At 33.3% G+C, this 19,886-nt stretch overlaps 1 protein-coding gene, 1 long non-coding RNA gene and 1 pseudogene across 12 annotated transcripts; 2 read left to right on the top strand and 1 right to left on the bottom strand.

Moving 5' to 3' along the window:
* The first annotated feature begins 7,990 nt into the window (after positions 1-7,990).
* LOC116853557 lies at positions 7,991-9,659 on the top strand. The gene is made up of 3 exons (XR_004380002.1): positions 7,991-8,239; positions 8,449-8,784; positions 8,921-9,659. It is a non-coding gene; the product is annotated as an uncharacterized LOC116853557 (long non-coding RNA).
* Positions 9,660-11,715: 2,056 nt separating this feature from the next.
* LOC116853555 (protein arginine N-methyltransferase 1) lies at positions 11,716-14,207 on the top strand. Of its 11 annotated transcripts, none has more exons than XM_032834681.1 (7): positions 11,717-12,033; positions 12,497-12,688; positions 12,768-12,882; positions 12,956-13,322; positions 13,572-13,654; positions 13,784-13,878; positions 13,970-14,158. In XM_032834681.1, the coding sequence occupies exons 2-7, from the start codon at positions 12,653-12,655 to the stop codon at positions 14,012-14,014; spliced, it is 741 nt and encodes a 246-aa protein (XP_032690572.1). In that variant the 5' UTR covers positions 11,717-12,033; positions 12,497-12,652; the 3' UTR covers positions 14,015-14,158. The 11 variants fall into 11 exon arrangements, with proteins under 11 accessions (XP_032690566.1, XP_032690572.1, XP_032690569.1 ...); XM_032834678.1 differs by having other exon boundaries at positions 11,724-12,033; positions 13,572-13,734; positions 13,970-14,093; XM_032834680.1 differs by having other exon boundaries at positions 11,726-12,033; positions 13,572-13,734; positions 13,796-13,878; positions 13,970-14,093.
* A 2,833-nt stretch (positions 14,208-17,040) lies between these two features.
* Positions 17,041-19,886, bottom strand: part of LOC116853550 — a 25,831-nt pseudogene continuing 22,985 nt past the window's right edge.

Here is a 19,886-nt window from a genome sequence, read left to right as displayed (position 1 = left end):
CGTATTGTATACATATAGTATACAAATACATATAGTTTATTTAAAAGAAAAGAATAGATCTATTTAAATGTAAAAAGCATGTAAAAAATATATTTAAGAAATATTTACTTGTTTTAAAAGTAAGTAAAATACAAATAAATTATTTTGTAAATTTAAATAAATTGTTTTCTGATAATAAAAAAAACTTGAAAAAAAAATTTGAAACACAAAAGAGATACTTTTAATATTAGAAAATTATTTAGATTTATAAAATGATTTACTTGTATTTTATTTACTTTTAAAACAAGCAAATATTTATTTAAACAGTTTTTACATTTAAAAATCTAATTTTCTTCTTGTAAGGAAATTATTTGCTTATTCTTATATATAGATATGTTAAATTAAAGAAATCATTTTTTTTATTTAGAACTTCATAATTTTACAGTTTATTTTACAAATTTAAGAAAATATTTCTTTATATTTATTACATGTTTTCTAAAAGCTAAGAAATACTTTTTTAAGTTAAGAAATTATAATATATTTAACACAATACATTTCTTTGATTGAAAGAATTTTTTTTAGTGTATATACATTACCAATTTAAATTTCGATTTTTTTATTTTTTTCATTAATTAATAATAATTATATTTTTTCATTCATCAATAAATAATTATATTTATTTTCTTCATTTGTAACATTTATAGAAATATTTACAAAATATTACTACAATTTTTGGTCCACAATAAATTATATAAAATATTTAGATATTTAGCCTATATTTTAATAATATTTTCAATAAAGATTTTCATACTTTTTCCTCTCTCTCTCTCTCTCTCTCTCTCTCTCTCTCTCTCTTGATGTGTATATGAAATAATATTTATAAAATATTTATATAATATTTAAAAAAATAATTTAAAATAAATATTAATAAATATTTATCATTAATATTGTGTCCTGCCTGGGTTAATACTTTAAATTTTGGCAGTACTTTGCGTAACTATTTCATCATTTAGCAAAATATTACATATTAGTATTTAAATATTGATAATGCTCTCCGTAAGTATTTTATCATTGAACGAAGTATTGTATGTCAATATTTAAGTATTGAAATTACTCATAAATATTTGTAACACTAAAAACTCAAATTCTTGAGTACTAAGAGCTGTACTTGAATCACAGAATATTACTAAACACTGTACTTTTAACACTGAAAACAAATAATTAATCAATGATTTTCAGTATGATATTTCTGTAAGGGCTAGCGGCGATTCTAAGCGTCTATCAACATCTGTGGCGCCGCCAGAATCAAACAACGGCAAAAGAAGAAACTCAGTAGAGCAAAATAGAGTTAGCAACGTAAACGCTTCTAATATCCACGTATCACATGGTGATACGTATTGAAAAGACGTAATAGTAGAGTAGAAGTAACAAAAAGAATTAGACTTTCTTGAAAACCACAAACATTTTATAACTAAATTAATTATAAAAAATTATGTTAAAATTGTTATGAATTATGAAAATTAATGAGCCAAAAATGTCAATATATCAGATATAAATTGACAAAAATTTTTTTTATTTCAAGGACAATAATATACTGTCATTTGGGATAACTTTTATATCGCTGATATGAAAGTTCTACCTCTATCCGTTTAATGATGTCACATGTTTTTTAAGCCGTTGCAAATTGTTCAAAGTTACTCCGGTGTTCCAAGTTACCTCAAATGACGGTATTTTAAATAATGTTTTAAAAAGTGTTGAACGTTCTTTTTATAATATTACATATATTATATAAACATTTTTAATATATATATATTTTTATTCATATATTATATATCTCTTATTACATATCTCTTATTATCTCACACAGCAGAAATGTCCTAAATATATCATAAGGATATCTTGAAGATATCACATATCCCAAATATATCTTTAGGATATCCCTATGATATATTTTGGACACCTCTGCTGTGTGGGATATAAATATATTATATAAATATTATATATTCTTATGTAATATAATAAATACAAATTTGGTATCAAATTATATAAATACCCAGCGAGAAAGGTTACGTCGATTCGACGTCTATATGAAACGTCTATCTACCATCTACGTCCAATCTAGATTAAGATCTATATCGACCTAAAAACGGTCCACATTTAGATGTCTAATAAACCGTCATTTCGACGTCTTTTAAACGTCGATCATTTCTCACTAGATTGTTTCATAAAAATTACCAATTCCTAATTTTCTTTATGTCTTATAAACTGCTAGAAACCGAAGATTGTCAAACATACGCTAAAACTTTCGCGAATCCTGCCTCGAATTTTTCGAATTCGAAGTGGTCACCCATCTATCCTGATTGCGTTGCTTAACCTGACGATCGAGCGGCACGCGGTGTTCCAATGACTCCAATGATGTTCTTGCAATTTATGCTTATAAAATGTATACTTACAGTGTATTATAACGTACCTAGCAAATACACGCGTTGATTCGCCTCTCTATTTTATTTAATATCTCTAAAGTTTATGTAGTTATTTGCAAAATGACTTTGATCATTCCTTCCAATTTAATGTTTTTCGAGTAATCTGACATTCCTATTTTTGTAATACTATAATTGAATCGGAAATCTAAAAAAAAACTGACGTTTCCACTTAGAATAAATTTTTTATGCAAAACGCGCGCGATCTCAGTGAGAAATGACTTATTTATCGACGTCAAAAAGACGTCGAATCGATGTTGAAATCGTCAAATAGATGTCGATTCAATATCGAGTAGACGTCTAGAGAGATTGTAAATAATCGACAAAATAAAATTCCGAAATTTTATCGAAAATTCTCTTTTAATGGTCAATATATTATGAATGGATTCTAAAACATTAGAATTTACTCAAAATATAAAACATCTAAATTACCATTTTTCTAGACGTGCATTTAGACGGGTGGGACCCGATTGACCACGATACAATTGGACACAGATTCTAATGATTGGTTTGACCTAGTAATTCACTAGATAATTCTTTTCATCGGTTGGTTGTGTCCAATCGTACCGTGGTCAATCGGGACGCTCCCCATTTAGACTAGACGTAACTTATAGCGAATTCGGTAGCTTGCACTAGTGCGCACTGAGTGCGCATTAAGGCTTGTTTACAGTACATTCTTATATTTAAGATCGTGTCTTAAATACATATTTAAGAACATTTTAGCTAATAAAATGATTCGTACGGATGTTATACATATCATATTATGGTTAAAAATATTTGAGAATTTATTTGAGAATTATTTAAGACAATCTTTAAATATAATAACATACTATGAACAAGCCTTAGTGCGCACTCAGTGCGCACTAGTGCAAGCAACCGAATTCGCTATTAGACTTCTCCGACGTCGGTTATGGCTTCTGCACACAGGATGCGGTAATGCTTGCCGCGCGGCGGAAACTAATCAATATGTTGTTTTTCCTTAAGAGCTAGAAGGTTATTACGGAAAGTAGCATATTGATTGGTTGTCGTGTGAACTTCCGCCACGCGGCAAGCATTACTGCATCGTGTGTGCAGGAGCCATTAGACATCGAATCGACGTCTACGTTCTCGCTGGGATATCTTATTTTGTGTTTTTATATTTACCTTGCAAATCTGATTTCTTTTCTTGTTACTTTAAAAATTGTTGATTTTTATATCATAACAAAGTTGTATAACTTTTTTTTAATGTAATAATTTATTTGAAGAAAAAATGAAAAAGTCTGTTATTGACGATTAAAGAAATATATTTTTCATATATTTTAATAATAACTGCAATTCATGGACACACACATAAAATATCTTTCACATGGTAAAATAGAAATCATAAGTATGTGATAGTTTATATAATAGCCGTTGTTTTATCTTGGTGGCATGTACTTGACCGGAAAAAAACTCCGGTTGGAAAACTATTTTTTTAAATCGTTTGTATTTCGTATGAATAGTTTTGAAGTGCAATTGAAAAGATTTGAGTCATTCTATTACTTGTAATTAATTGTTTTTTTTTACCATGTATTTAGCCGGAAATAATGACGGAGGTAAATTAAATAAAGATTCGATATGGTATTGTTTGTATTTTGTATGAAGAGTTATGAAGTATTATTAAAAAGATTTGTGAATCATCCAGATAATTTTAATTAAATATTAAAGAATCATGTATTTGACCGAAATATCGATCTTAAGCGCTGCTGTGGAAGTACCGTTAGGCACGATCGATGTACTATCTAGTATTTCAAGACTCCTGGTTCGTTTTCGGGTAATTATGTACAATAAGACCTTTTTCGAATTTTAATATTTTTTGCAGCTCTTTTGGTAAAAATATTTATTTTGACTCCAACATTGGTAATCAATCGGGGGAGTCCGAAAAATATGCAAGTTATATATTGTTTTAACTTTTTTAATTTTTTTCATTTGTCCAACGTTGCTGCTTTCCCACAATTTAAACAAGTTACTGATCTTTTAATCACATTATGTAACTGCAATATCGAACGACTAGCGGAGGGTTGCGCCCCCCTCACACCCACTCAAAACTAAGCTAACCGAACCTATCGTCACATTAACCGTCAGTCATTATTTATTAAAGTTTTCAACTTTTTTTCTTAATAATTTTTTAATAAATAATGACTAACGACTAATGTAACGACAGATTGGGTTAGATTAATTTTGAGAGGGGTGCGGGGGGCGCAGCCCCCCGCTAGTCGTTCGATATTGCAGTTACATAATGTGATTAAAAGATCAGTAACTTGTTTAAATTGTGGGAAAGCAGCAACGTTTGACAAGTGAAAAAAAAAGTTAAAACAATATATAACTTGTATATTTTTCGGACTCCCCTGATTGATTGTCAATGTTGGAGTCAAAATAAATATTTTTTACCAAAAGAGCTGCAAAAAATATCAAAATTCGAAAAAGGCCTTATTGTACATAATATCCCGAAAAATAACCAGGAGTATTGAAATACTAGATAGTACATCGATCGTGCCTGACGGTACTTCCACAGCAGCGTTTGAGATCGATATTTCGGCCAAATACATGATTATTTATTATTTAATTAAAATTATCTGGGTGACTCACAAACCTCTTTAATGATACTTCATAACTCTTCATACAAAATACAAACGATACCATACCGAACTTTTGTTTAATTTACCTCCGGTCATTATTTCCGGCTAAATACATGGTAAAAAAGAAACAATTAATTACAAGTAATAGAATGACTTACAAATCTTTTCAATTGCACTTCAAAACTGTTCATACGAAATACAAACGATACCATACCGAACTTTTGTTTAATTTACCTCCGGTCATTATTTCCGGCTAAATACATGGTAAAAAAGAAACAATTAATTACAAGTAATAGAATGACTTACAAATCTTTTCAATTGCACTTCAAAACTGTTCATACGAAATACAAACGATTTAAAAGAATGGTTTTCCAACCGGAGTTTTTTCCACATACGTTAAGTACATACGAATTGTGTGGCCAGCTTAAGAATTGACCAATCACTTTGAGTATCGTCGAACCGTAAAGTCGCCATTTTTGTGAATACTCGATTGTAATTGGTCCATGTTTACAGTACGTCTTACGCTACTGTTAAGGCTCATCTACAATAGCTGTAAGAATAAGGGCTATCGCACACAAATTGACATAACTGCATATGCATAGCATAAGACCGTATGTACCAATGAGCATCGAGTATTAAGTCGCCATATTGGTGTTCGATGCTTAATTTTCGATGCTCATTGGTCCATACGATCTTATGCTATGCATATGCACTTATGTCAATTTGTGTGCGATAGCCCTAAGGCCGTAACTTGAGCTGTCAGCGAATGAAAATAATTCATTTCGCGTCTTATAGCCTTACAGCCATATTTTTACAGACATTGTAGACCACACTTTATGTCAATTCGTATGCGGCGCCCCATAAGCTCGTATCAGACTATGGATTAAGCATAAACATAGTATAGGCTGCGTTCAGATTCCCCACCCGGGTGTATTCTATTACTAGAAGTGCTATAGTATATGTCACATATATTATAGTGTTTCTAATAATAGAGTGCACCCGGATGAGGAATCTGAACGCACCCATACGTGGGCCGGTATTCATAGTCGAATCTTATTTCAAGACCGTCTTAAGTAATGTCTTAAGATGCGAATACGGCTCTGTGATTGGTTCATGACATCTTAAGACAATACTTAAGGGTGCGTTCAGATTCCCTACCTAGGTGCACTCTGTTACTAGAAACACTATAGTATATGTCACATATACTATAGCACTTCTTGTATTAGAGTGTACCCGGGTAAGGAATCTGAACGCAGCCTAAGATGATTTTAAATATAAGATCGGACTATAAATACCGCCCATGGACTCCGAATGTCTTATGTTCTGTCGTCTAATAGAGTGAAACCAACATCTAGAAAGAGAGCGAGAAAAGAGGGACTATAGTTTTCTTTCTATGTCACTTTATTGTCGCGCGTGCATCCATTTCTCAATTCCATAAAATTATAAAGTGCAACAGCACCCCTAGACTGGCAAGTAAACATCTTATTTAAATCTTATTGCATATTTTGTCTGTGTAGAAAGAGACAGAAGGGCTGTACATATTGGTTGCGTTCAGCAGAGAAAGCTGCTTTGCAACTGTTGTAAAATTTGTGAATCTAATTGGTCACATGCTCTTGTATTTAACTCAAATAATTAATTACTGAATGCAGCTATTGGCTTCTCTTTTCTGACTGTATGCGGAGTCTATGGCCGGTATCATAGTTGAATCTTATTTCAAGACCGTCTTAAGTAATGGCTTAAGATACAAATACGGCTCTGTGATTGGTTCATGACATCTTAAAACAGTACTTAAGATGATCTTAAATATAAAATCGGACTATGGCTGGTATTCATAGTCTAATCTTATATTTGAGATCATCTTAAGTACTGTCTTAAGATGTCATGAACCAATCACAGAGCCGTATTCGCATCTTAAGACATTACTTAAGACGGTCTTGAAATAAGATTCGACTATGAATACCGCCCTATGAATATCGGCCTATGTATATTATATCTATGGTCGTTTTCTACATATTAGGATCACTTTTCTGACCGTATGCGGGGTCCATGAATACTACGTCCATAGAATTAAGGCTGGTAGACCGATCTTATATTTAAGATTATCTTAAGTACTGTCTTAAGATGTCATGAACCAATCACAGAGATGTATTCGTATCTTAAGACATTACTTAAAACGATCTTGAAATAAGATTTGACGAGTGGGACCCGTTTGATCACGGTACGATTGAACACAGATTGTAATGATTGGTTCGACCTAGTAATTCACTAGATAATTCTTTTCAACGATTGGTTGTGTCCAATCGCACCGTGGTCAATCGGGACGCTCCCAGATTCGATTATGAATACCAGCCTAAGATTAAAATTGAATTGAAATTTAGTCAATCAGAGCAAAATTCACTAAGCTCAAGTTTAGTGAACTTTGCTCTGATTGGTCAATTATTAATTCAATCTCAATAATAGGGTACGGTCCAACGGGCGCTGCAAATGCTTTGTAGCGTTTTTACTTCTTTCTCTTTCTTCTTTCGAATCCGAGAAATAGAACAAGAGGAAAAAACGCTGCGCAGCATTTGTAGCGGTTTTGAGACCGCGCCCTTATGACACCGGCACACATGATACGGTAATGCTTGCCGCGCGGCAAAAGTTCGCGCGACAGCCAATCAATATGCTGCTTTCCGTAATAACCTTCTAGCTCTTACGTAAAAACAACATATTGGGTGCTTTCCAGTTACGTTTTGTGTATTACATAAAACCAGTTTATTGGTTGTATATTATCTTACAAGATATTTTAGTTAATATGCTATCAATAAACTGATTGATAAGTATGTGTTAAGCAATTGGAAAACACCCATTGATTGGCTGTCGCGCGGACTTCCGCCGCGCGGTAAGCATTACCGCGTCCTGTGTGCAGAAGCCATTAGGACCAGCGCAAGAACATTGCCGTAGCTTCTTACGCCATCTTAGGGTGAGTTCAGATTTTTCACCCGGGTGCACTCTATTACTAGAAACACTATAGTATATGTTACTATGACACTTCTAGTAATAGAATACACTCGGGTGTGGAATCTGAACGCAGCCTTACGTGACAACCTTACGTTACGTGAGACGTAAGCTGAACGTACGGCAACGCATGAAAATTTTACATTATGTTACGTTATGAAGGAACATAGAGGTTCTGTGACAAAGGTAATTAAATCAGATTATTTAACAATAAGTAAAGAAACAATAATAATTTATTTTTACAGCCATAATTAGAAATGTCTATATTGAACACATATTAATTTTATTAAACTGTTAAATGTATCTGTACAATATTATAAACATTGCGCTATAACCTTTTTTTAACACTATGTATAGAATATGTTTGACATATAAATATTGAAATAAAATTTTAGGTTTTCAAGTCAACAAATATGAAAACATCAAAGTCTATGAAGTTAAAATGTTTATGGTTGTCATTACTCTTAATTTATTATATGAGATTAAAATAGAGAAACACACAAAAGATGGTAAAATAGAAGATGGCTCGTGAGACCAATTAATCAATAGAGAAAACAGCAAAGAGAATGAAAATTTGTTTCAAGAATTAAAAACTGATGAAGACATGTTTGTCAAATATGCCAGAATGAATGTTCAACATTTTAACAAGTTATCAACCATGCTAAGACCTTATTTGGTAAAAGAACTAAGAAAGCTCTGTCTCCGGAACCCAGATTAATAATAACATTAAGGTAAATATAATTTATTAGTAAAAAATTGTTTGATGTAACTACTTCTTAAATTTTTAGTTATGTTTAGAAATTATTGTTAGAAAAAATGTTTTACGAAATTATAAATTATATAGCAAAAATTGTAATACTTTTTCAGATATCTTACAACAGGGAATTCAATAGCAAGTATTGCATTTTCTTTTCGAGTTGGGCAGTCAACTGTTAGACAGTTAATGAAAGAAGTGTTTTTTTGTTATTGTTAATACATTACAGTCTCTATATTTAGTATGTCCAACTGAATAACAGTGGAAGAACCGATAGAATATGTCTAAATACTTTGGAGCTATTGACGGGAAACACATAGTTTTGCGATGTCCTCCTAATTCTGGAAGATTGTATTTTAATTATAAGAAACAATTCAGCATTGTTCTTATGGCAATATCTGATTATTTATATAGATTTAGTTTAGTTGATATAGGAGCCTATAGAAAAAATAGTGACGGAGGCATTTTTGAATCGTCAAATATTGGAAAATATTTAAAAAATAATGGACTTAATTTGCCCACTTCACGCTCTTATTTTCCCGGAAGTAATATCTTTATGCCTCGATTTTTTATCGCAGATGCTGCGTTTCAATTATGTACTCGTATAATGATCCATCAGCAATATTTTTCCACTATTCTTCACTCCACTATTCTTCAACTAGACACACTTCTTTCATTAACTGTATAATAGTTGACTGCCTCGAGTTGAACTCGAAAAGAAAATGCAATACTTGCTACTAAATTCCCTGTTGCAAGATATCTGAAAAATGTATCACAATTTTTGCTATATAGTTTATAATTTCGTAAAACATTTTTTTCTAACAATAATTTCGAAACATAATTAAAAATTTAAAAAGTAGTTACATCAAACAATTTTTTACTAATAAACTATATTTACTTTAATATATTATTACTATTTTCCGGAGATAGAGCTTTCTTAGTTTTTTTACCAAATAAGATCTTAATATGGTTGATAACTTATTAAAATGTTAAACATTCATTCTGACATATTTGACAAACATGTCTTTATCAGTTTTTAATTCTTGAAATAGACTTTCATATTCTCCTTGCTGTTTTCTCTGTTGATTAATTGGTCTCACGAGCCATGTTCTATTTTGCCATCGTTTGTGTGTTTTTCTCCATTTTAGTCTCATATAATAAATTAAGAGTAATGACAATAAACATTTTAACTTCATAGACTTTGATGTTTCCATATTTGTTGACTTGAGAACCTAAAATTTTATTTCAATATTTATATGTCAAACATATTCTGTACATAGTGTTGGGAAGAGGTTATAACGCAATGTTTATAATTTTGTACAAATACATTTAACAGTTTAATAAAATTAATATGTGCTCAATATAGACATTTCTAATTATGACTGTAAAGATAAATTATTATTGTTTCTTTACTTATTATTCAATAATCTGATTTAATTACCTTTGTCACAGAACCTCTATATTCCTTCGTAACGTAACGTAAAATTTTCATGCGTTGCCATTCAACTTACGTCTCACGTAACGTAAGGTTGTCACGTAAGATGGCGTAAGGAGCTACGGCAATGTTCGTGCGCTGGCCCTAATGGCTACTGCACACAGGACGCGGTAATGCTTGCCGCGCGGCGGAAGTTCGCGCGACAGTCAATCAATATGTTGCTTTTCCGTAAGAGCTAGAAGGTTATTACGGAAAGCAACATATTGATTGGTTGTCGCGCGAACTTCCGCCGCGCGGTAAGCATTAGGGCTATCGCACACAAATTGACATAACTGCATATGCATAGCATAAGACCGTATGTACCAATGAGCATCGAATATTAAGTCGCCATTTTGGTGTTCGATGCTTAATATTCGATGCTCATTGGTCCATACGATCTTATGCTATGCATATGCAGTTATGTCAATTTGTGTGCGATAGCCCTTACCGCGTCCTGTGTGCAGGAGCCATAAGACAGTACTTAAGGGTTGCTTTCCAACAAGAGACACAAGTCGACACAAGTATCATCCTATCTTTGGGTGCTTTCCAGTTGCATACACTGTGTTACATAAAACCAGTTAATTGATTGCATATTATCTTACAAGATATTTTAGATAAATGACCAATAAACTGGTTTTAAGTACGTGTGTATCAAGATGTGTTAAGCGATTGGAAAGCACCCTTTGTTACTCACTAAACGTGGAACAAAGGGTGCTTTCCACTTTTGCTTAACACATCTTGTCACATATATACACAGAAATGCACAAAGTGTAACGTTGTGCACGATTCAATTAAGACAAAGTGTATACTAATGGCTTCTGCACACAGGACGCGGTAATGCTTGCCACGCGGCGAAAGTCCGCGCGACAGCCAATCAATATGTTGTTTTTCCGTAGGAGCTAGAAGGTTATTACGGAAAGCAGCATATTGATTGGCTGTCGCGCGAACTTCCGCCGCGCGGCAAGTATTACCGTGTCCTGTGTGCAGGAGCCATAACATGTATGTATGTCGGGAAAGGTTAGGATTATTTTTGAACTATGCTTATATTTTGGTATTTTTTAATGATAAATAATAAAATCTAAATAATAAAAAAAATATTATCCACTTCACGTCGCAAATGCCGTCTTTTTTCAAGCCTCTACGTTTATTAACTGTAATTTTCACTAGAAAACACTAGTTTACACAGCTGACTAGTAGCCCTCGAGTGAGTCCCAGATGCGCACATTGACAAACGGACACATCCAATCATATGTTGTTGTTTATAGAGTTTCTAGAATATCTCTAATCATACCGCGTTGTGGTTGGCTGTGTCCATTTATCAATGTGCGCATCTGGGACGCTCCCGTAGCCCTCGAGCTGAGTACGGATGTGTGTGTGTGTGTCAACGATTACGACATTGGAATGCAAGTTGTGTCGCTGTATACATGAAAGTATCTAGAGATATTGCAATTGGAAAGCACCCAAAGATAGAATGATGGTTGTGTCGACTTGTGTCTCTTGTTGGAAAGCAACCAAGATGATCTTAAATATAAAATCGGACTATGAATACCAGCCCTTGTCTGTAGTCTGATAATGCAAGGCTTGAAGCCTGCAACTAAAAAGAGAGAGAGAAAAAGTGAGTGAGTTTTGTTAGGTTATATTAGTATGTTATATCAAGAAATTATGAACTTAATTAAACGTAGCTACAAGTCTGCTGTGACATTCTGATTAAATACCAATATATTAGTATATTGCTAATATTTTACTTATTCGGTATATACACATATTTTCTATTTATTTATTTAAAAATGTTAATTATTTATATTCAACGTATTACGTGCAAAAATATATAAAATTTATGTTCTTTTCTCTCTATCTGCATAACATAATTTCAGTAGTAATTAATAATTGTATTTACCATATACTGATGTTAATGTAAATATATAGTAGAACTTTAAAAGAATATACAATTATCTTACCATAGTGGATTATTACTATATGTTTTTATGACATCAAACTAAGAAAATTAGAAAGAAAATATCAGAGTAACTATAAAACTTTAAAAAATGTAACTTGGATAATGTGCACAAAATATTGAAAACTTGAGATGCTTGTTTAAAGTACCTACACACATACTTTAAATAAAAACATATTTAGAAATAAAAACATATGTACCTCTCTCAAAATTATATATATGATTAATATCATAGAACTAACACTTTGTTTTTCTGAGTAGAATTATTTTGCTGGAGAAAACAAATAGTTGATAAATAGAAAAAAATTGAATATATATATATATATATGTATATATATATGTTTATATATATACATACATACAAAATATAATTACATACTACAAAATATTATTACTTATATCTGTATATATTAAATTATGGATCAATATTTTAAAAGTTATGAAGAACTTGACGTAAGTAGAACAAATGTATCATATAATACTTTTATACATACATATACATATGATATATTTATATCATACATATCTTTAGATTCACCAATTAATGCTAGATGACAAGATACGTGTCTTAGCATATAAAACTGCTATTTTTAATTCAAAAGATAAATTTCAAGGCAAAACAGTAATGGATGTTGGTGCCGGTACAGGTAATTATTATATTTCTAAATTAATGTATTATATTCCTGTCTATGATTAGCATTAAATTACATACACTTGCAGGTATATTGTCAATTTTTAGTGCTCAAGCTGGTGCAAAAAAGGTTTATGCAGTAGAAGCAAGTATACTAGCAAAGACTATTGAGCATGTATTAATAGAAAATAATGTACAGAACAAAATTGAAGTAATTCACAGTAAAGTAGAGGATATCCATCCAGATAGTTTGGAGAAAGTTGATATAATTATCTCAGAATGGATGGGTTTTTATTTAGTACATGAAGGAATGTTAGATTCTTTGCTCTATGCAAGAGATAATTTTTTACGGGAGAATGGTTTATTATTCCCATCCATAGCAAAATTGTATGCTTCACCATGTCAATTACGAATCATGTACGAATTTTGGGACAATGTACATGGAGTCAGTATGAGGTAGTTATTACAAAAGTATAAAGCAAAAATCAGCTTTTTGTAGATAAAAATATTTTTTAAATATGTATTTAACATTACAACTTCTATTAACTTTTATAAATTCCAATAAACAAAATTCATTTTAATTAAAAATAAACAGATAATTAAGAATATTTTGCCTCTATAATCTTTATTATCGCATAAATTGTCGCCTATTTTTATTATCGTATAAATTGTCCATTCTGCAACATGGTCTTAATTTTTGAATAGGTTCATTGGAAAGCAATACAGAGAAATTAAATCCATGAAGCCAGAAATACTGTATTTAAATCAAGATGATCTTTTAACTGAAGGTAAATTGCTGGCTTGGCTAGATTTAAAATGCATTTCTGTGGAAGATCTAAATCTACTGGGTGGAGAGGACTATGTATCAGTATGTGACAAAAATGGAAAATATCAAGGAATATGCATTTGGTTTACAGTTGAATTTCCAGATGGCTCAGAAATGTCTACAGGACCTTGCGTTGAACCAACACATTGGAAACAAACCATAATTGTTTTACCTACAGATATTAAAGTAATAAAACATGAACCTATTGCTTATAGATTGTCCTTAAAAAGAGATACATTGTGTCCAAGACATTATAATATAGAAGTAAATTTGTTAGATGCAGAAGAAGTGGAACATGATGTTCCATGTAATTGTCACATGACGAAATGCATAGTAACAAGGACGTATGTTACAGATTATGCAAATAATAAGACTGTGGCACCAGCTAAATCATATAAAATAGAAAATAATAATTTTTAGAGTTTTAAGCTGTACTATATAAAATAAATTTTTATATTATATAAGATAAATTTCTCCTCTTTATTTTTTACATATTTATATAATACAGGGTTTTCTTGTAACTGGACTATATATTTTTTCAAATAGACTTATTTAAAAATTTTACATTTCTCAATCTTCTATCTTCTTTAGGTGTAATATATAACGACATAACGGTATCGCAATTTTGCTTGTATATTTATTTATACAATACATGCACATGTGTTAGTGTGTCAAGCCTCGCTCAGGGCAACGATCACGTAACTTCGAGCGGAACTTTTTACTTTTCGCTCTATCGATTTAACGTGAACTTTTTCATTGTTTACGCAATCAAGTAACTCTATGCGTGAAAAGCACAAATCACTAAACATGATTCCTACATGATTTATCGGCCAAATCAACTATATCCATCGGCTGTAGAACATATTAATCTTAAAAACATCGCTATAACCTTAGGATTGTTATATTTCATGTAGCTCATAGAAACTTTTCACGTTTCCGCCCTAGGGGAAAAGTTATATGGTCGCTGCCTTGTGCTGGGAGTTCGGGATATATTTTCGCGCACGCGCATTGAGCAAACGCTGTGGTAACCTCAGCGCCATATCTATTTTAAGGTATCGTAAGATCCTTCACCTAAAAGAAAATATGAAGGGATTGTAGGGAGAAAAGAAAATTTGTGGGAAGAAACAGAATGCTGTTCATGAGTAAAAATAAATATATTTTTTATTTTGTAATTTCTGCAGCCAACTAATCTTTGAAAATATTTATATTTAACCATGTATATTGGAATTTTCTTCTCGCACATTTCCTCTTCTTTTCCTCGATGCCACTTGATGATGAAGGCTGTTGTTGACATTTCTTTTTTCAATACGGCACTTTTTTCTTTAATTAACTTAATAATTGCACTTTTTTTATCACAATATCACTTTATATTAAAATTGCACTTTTTTGTCACATTTTATTTATTATAAATATATAATATATATATATATATATATATATATATATATATATATATATATTATATTATCACATTTTTCACATACACAGCTACACTAATTATTATAACTATATTAATTATGCTAATTAATTATTGTAACATTTTACTACATCTAACCTAACCCTAACCACTCGCGGGCAAACAACAACAGACAGACGGCCGAATATTTTATGCATATCCTCTAAAAACCCTTTACTCGTGCCTACCGCCGTTATTGGAAACTGCTTACGTCGAGCTACTACGTCATCTCATGCATGCGCAGAAGAGCTCCTGTCAGCTAGAAAATATCCCGAACTCCCAGCACTGGCCTCGCTGTGTCTCGTAGCTATAGGCGGAGGGACGCAGCAAGTTGAGATTTGTGTATATCATGGTCGCACGCCGGCCGAAGACATCTTTCTCTCGGCTGTCGCTTTCTCTGCTCTCATTAGCTGAGACCTTTGACTATGGGTGCATTCGCTTTGAACGCTTACGCACTTTAAGCGCTTATAAATATCGCTCACGTCGTTTACTTTGGCGCTATAAGCGCTTAGAAACTGCATATTGACGTCATGCATGACGTCGTAACTCGCGCTTACATTCGCTTCTTCTATCGAGGTAGGGCAGTAAAAGCGTGAGCACTTATAAGTGCTTATTTTCCAAAGAGAACGATAAGTTAGATTGCGTCGATGAAATTGACGCAATCTAACCTCCAATATAAACCTTGAAGTGAAATAGTGTTTCAAAATGACTTCCAACGAAAGTAACAAAACCAGAGTAACTCTGCAAGATGTTACAAATAATAAAATGTATGTAATGTACTTGTTATTACATCAAATGAGGCAAAACGTGTAGAAACAGGTAAGTTTAGGACACCTCTCATAAAAATTTATTATTTTTGTTATTAAATCATATTTATTTTGAGTAATAAAGCACTGTCTAACAGTAATTTAAAAAAAAAATAAGTAATATTTCAGCAACACTAGTAATACATTTGATGAAGGGAACGGACTTTCTCACAAATTTACCTAAATCTTCATATTTTGTTGTATAAAATATGAATATGAAAGTTAAAATCGTTGATCTTAAATAAAACAAAAGTTATAAAGTGAAAAGTTATTAAAATGTGACTTAAATACTTCATCATTGTATAATGGTACAATCACTTCCACATAGTTTTTTAACCGAGTGTTTTAATTATTTTTTTATTAATTCAATCATTACGGATAAATACTTTTCTAATTCTTTTTTATATAAGTTATTTGTTTCGTTATCATCAAAAACATCTTGTTATGTAGGACAAAATATGATGAAACGCTAAAAGATGTTTCAGCCGAAATGCACGTGTTGCATAAACGAACACTCCGAAATACGGCAAGTAAATCAAAAGTGCACGCGCTGCAGAAACAGGGTGTATATCAGTTGGACACGGGGCAATTGGACACAGTCCAATCACAAGTCGCTGTTCCAAGGGACCCTACAAATGTCTCTAATCACACGGTGCTGTGATTGGCTGTGTCCAAATGCACCGTGTCCAAGTGCACAGCTCTCGCAGAAACATCACGTTATACTTTTGAACTGTTGAGTAATTAGGTCGGTAACCTAATATCCTAATTTCACGAATGATATATAAAGAGTTGGACTACCTACTCAGAGAGAGAGAGAGTAGAGAGAAAAGAACTGTCCAGTCTAAGAGCGCGCGCGTTACGTAGGTATGAGATAACTGACTCGAGAGTAACACGAGTATCCGACATTACAATAACGCGATACATTAATCTAAACGGTGTAGTATAAGTTAAAAGTGTACATGTAAAATACAATAAGAACGTTATCAGGAATTATAAGAAGAAAAGTTCTATTACACCAAACAATACGTTTTATTAAAAACACCTCAAGACTATTAAATTCCACTATCATCCTATACGTTTGCACGTTTACACCGGATCCCAACTACCGGTTGTGCTCATCGCCACCAAGGGCACAACAAAATTGGTGGCAGTGGTGGGATCCCGCGGTGTCCAAGCCTGCAACAGAAAGGAATAAGAGAAAGGTCAATTTGAAAGACTCAAAACATTGGGAATCAAAATAAACTATGAGGGACGACACACGAGAAAATGTATCGACGACTCATTAGAAGCAATTCAAGGAGATCTGAGGAACCGGAACAGACAACGCCACAGCAGAATCGAGGACGATCATCGGAGATACGATCACCAAAACGCCTGCTGTCAGCGACACCGGAGCCTACAGTACGTCAGCATACCGAGCTAACCCACCCCAAGTCATCACCCCATCATACGTCGGAGTAACGTACAGGGAGCAGAGGCAGCCCCAGCTGATTCAACCTTGACACCTAACGACGACCGACAGCGGATCGTGTAACAGAAACACTGCCAACGCAGCGAAAAAATACAACATGCGAATCACGGCGATAATGTAAGTCCAGAAAAACACTGTAATATATACGCATATTGAATGTCGAAAGGAAGCAATATATCCCGCGAACCAATAAGAAACCGTACCTGGTTGCATAGTGAACCTGCAACCAGAACCTTAAGGGGGTCATCCCGTGTGACGACCGTTTTTTTTAAGGTTTTTTTGCATTTTTTTGCGGCGAAATGAAAAAATACAGAGCTTCCAAATTTTTACTATATATTTATTACATTTTAAACTATATGTGTAAATTTTTTTATTTAAAAATATGGCGTCGATGGCGAGTTACATCACTGGAATGGCACCCATGTAAAAAAAAAAGCAGACAAACGGTGTCCACGATTCCGGCAGACTGGTTTATCTGAAATAAAAAAATCAAATTGCATTTTAATCTATAGGTGAATGGCTATCGTGGGAACTAGGATTTTTTGAAAATATTAAAAATTCAATTTTTCGCATGCTTTTAAAAATTATAACTCAAAATAGCATGATTTTTTGCGACTATTTTTTATGCGGACAGAAAACGGTTCAATATTTTTTAAAAATTCTAGTTCACACGATAGCCACACATGTGCTGAATCTACCATTAAAATTTTATTTAAATCCATTGAACCGTTTTCGAAAAATCATGGACACCAGTTAAAAAAATCCAGTTTTGAGAAAAACGCGTTTGAAAGTTCACGTGTGAATTACACCATGAAATTTTTGCTTACCACTAATCTGCTATTCCTGGTGCATAGAGTATCCCTTCCTCTTCTTCTTGCAAATTTCGTAAGGCCGACTGCTCCTCCCTGGCTGAAATTCTAGCCTCTCTTGCCGCGTCGCTCATGCGCTGCTCGGAACGGCTGATCCGGGCTTCGTCGCGGCGCTCTACATAAGCGTGCGTTGATCGTCCAATTGAACAGCCCATCGTATGCATTATCTTAATAATGCCTTGGAAGCCTTCATTAAAGATGACGACGGCCAAAAAAGTTGCAATCTGAACTATCTGAGCGCCTGAATGTAGATGTTTCGGAGCGAACGTCCAAATGAGTGAATTTAACGACTCATTATTATTCTGCGTCTCTGCTCCTAAACATCGGGTCAAAAGATCATCCTTGGATAAATCTTCATAGATAGATTTAACTACTGCTTGTACTTCCTTGGATAATGGGGCCTTCTCGTGATGGAATTGGTCGAGCGTGCTCTTAGCTTCAGCCTCAGTTTCTTCGCTGATGCCGACGTATAATCCAGATCATTTTCCAACGAATAACGGTTTCCTTGAAATTTTCTCTTCTTTTTTCGCTCAGCATGAGCGTGAGTTTCTTTTGTTCCTTTCCTGTCACTCATTGCAAACTTGAAGCACTTGCACGGTACAATATTACTGCTTACGACGACTCAAGAGCTGTTACGCCGCTGACTGCGAAGCCAAAACTAAGCAACCGTTACATTCCATTTGAGTTTCAGGACAGCAGCGCCCTTCTAAATATGTGTGCGTATACGTGCGTGTGAATAGAATCGGCTTCAGATAAGAATCCGAAGGTATACAATAGCTCTTGTTCCCCGCCCTGCCGAGCGCTCAGCTGCGTGCTTAAAACACCTTACCTTCTCACTGCTGTAACTTTTCAATGACTTCGAATTTTGGAAAATTACTTTGCCAGTATATTCTATGCATGCTCTAGATTAGATTTATGCAAAAAAAAAATCGATTTTTTGAAGCCGTCACACGGGATGACCCCCTTAAGACGGCTCGCCGGGTTAGATAACTTTGAACTTCCTCGCTCAATAGACAACACAAGACAAATAATCAACCAAAGCGTGCGCCGTACTTTGAATTTTAATAACGACAGCTCTCACACGATTAATTCTCCCGCGCATGTAACAATAGAGCGTGAATTTCCATTCAGGGAATTAGATACTAGTATAATACCACCAGCACAGTCTATCGTAAACACCCGGGTTAGAAGGCGAATACGGTTACCTTCAACAAGTTCTGTTAGTGATATATCTATACAAGATGAATTCTCACTTACCTCTTACGACAGCTCAGTATTTGAACGATCGGATAACGAAGACGAAGCAAATATGAACAATTCACCTCATAGGGAAACACGTACGGTAGGAAATAACGAAATCGACCGAGAAATAAAAAAGCTACGAGCTGAATATGAAACAGGAAATCCGCGAGTAGAAGTAAATCTTTCGGGAAGTCAAATTTTTAACAACGCGAATCGCGCTGAAACGGACGAAATCACATAACAAAATAGAGAAGAGATTTTGTTAGGAATAATAAATCAGATGAAGCACCAAATGTGTCACTTAAGGAGGGAAATCCAATTAGAACGAGGAAAAATAAGCTATTTTCAAG

Source organism: Odontomachus brunneus, unplaced genomic scaffold, assembly GCF_010583005.1.
Source record: "Odontomachus brunneus isolate Ranch 3 - 2012 unplaced genomic scaffold, Obru_v1 Obru_scaffold_356, whole genome shotgun sequence".
NCBI classification, from domain to species: Eukaryota; Metazoa; Arthropoda; class Insecta; order Hymenoptera; family Formicidae; genus Odontomachus; species Odontomachus brunneus.
This window is presented reverse-complemented; position numbering and strand designations above follow the sequence as displayed.

What these genes read in the sequence shown, in the direction of transcription:
- LOC116853555 (XM_032834673.1), top strand. Translation starts at nt 12,653, where the DNA reads ATGGATCAATATTTTAAAAGTTATGAAGAACTTGAC. An exon ending in AAAGTTATGAAGAACTTGAC is followed by an intron (nt 12,689 to 12,767) that starts GTAAGTAGAACA and finishes ACATATCTTTAG; the next exon opens with ATTCACCAATTAATGCTAGA. An exon ending in GGATGTTGGTGCCGGTACAG is followed by an intron (nt 12,883 to 12,955) that starts GTAATTATTATA and finishes ATACACTTGCAG; the next exon opens with GTATATTGTCAATTTTTAGT.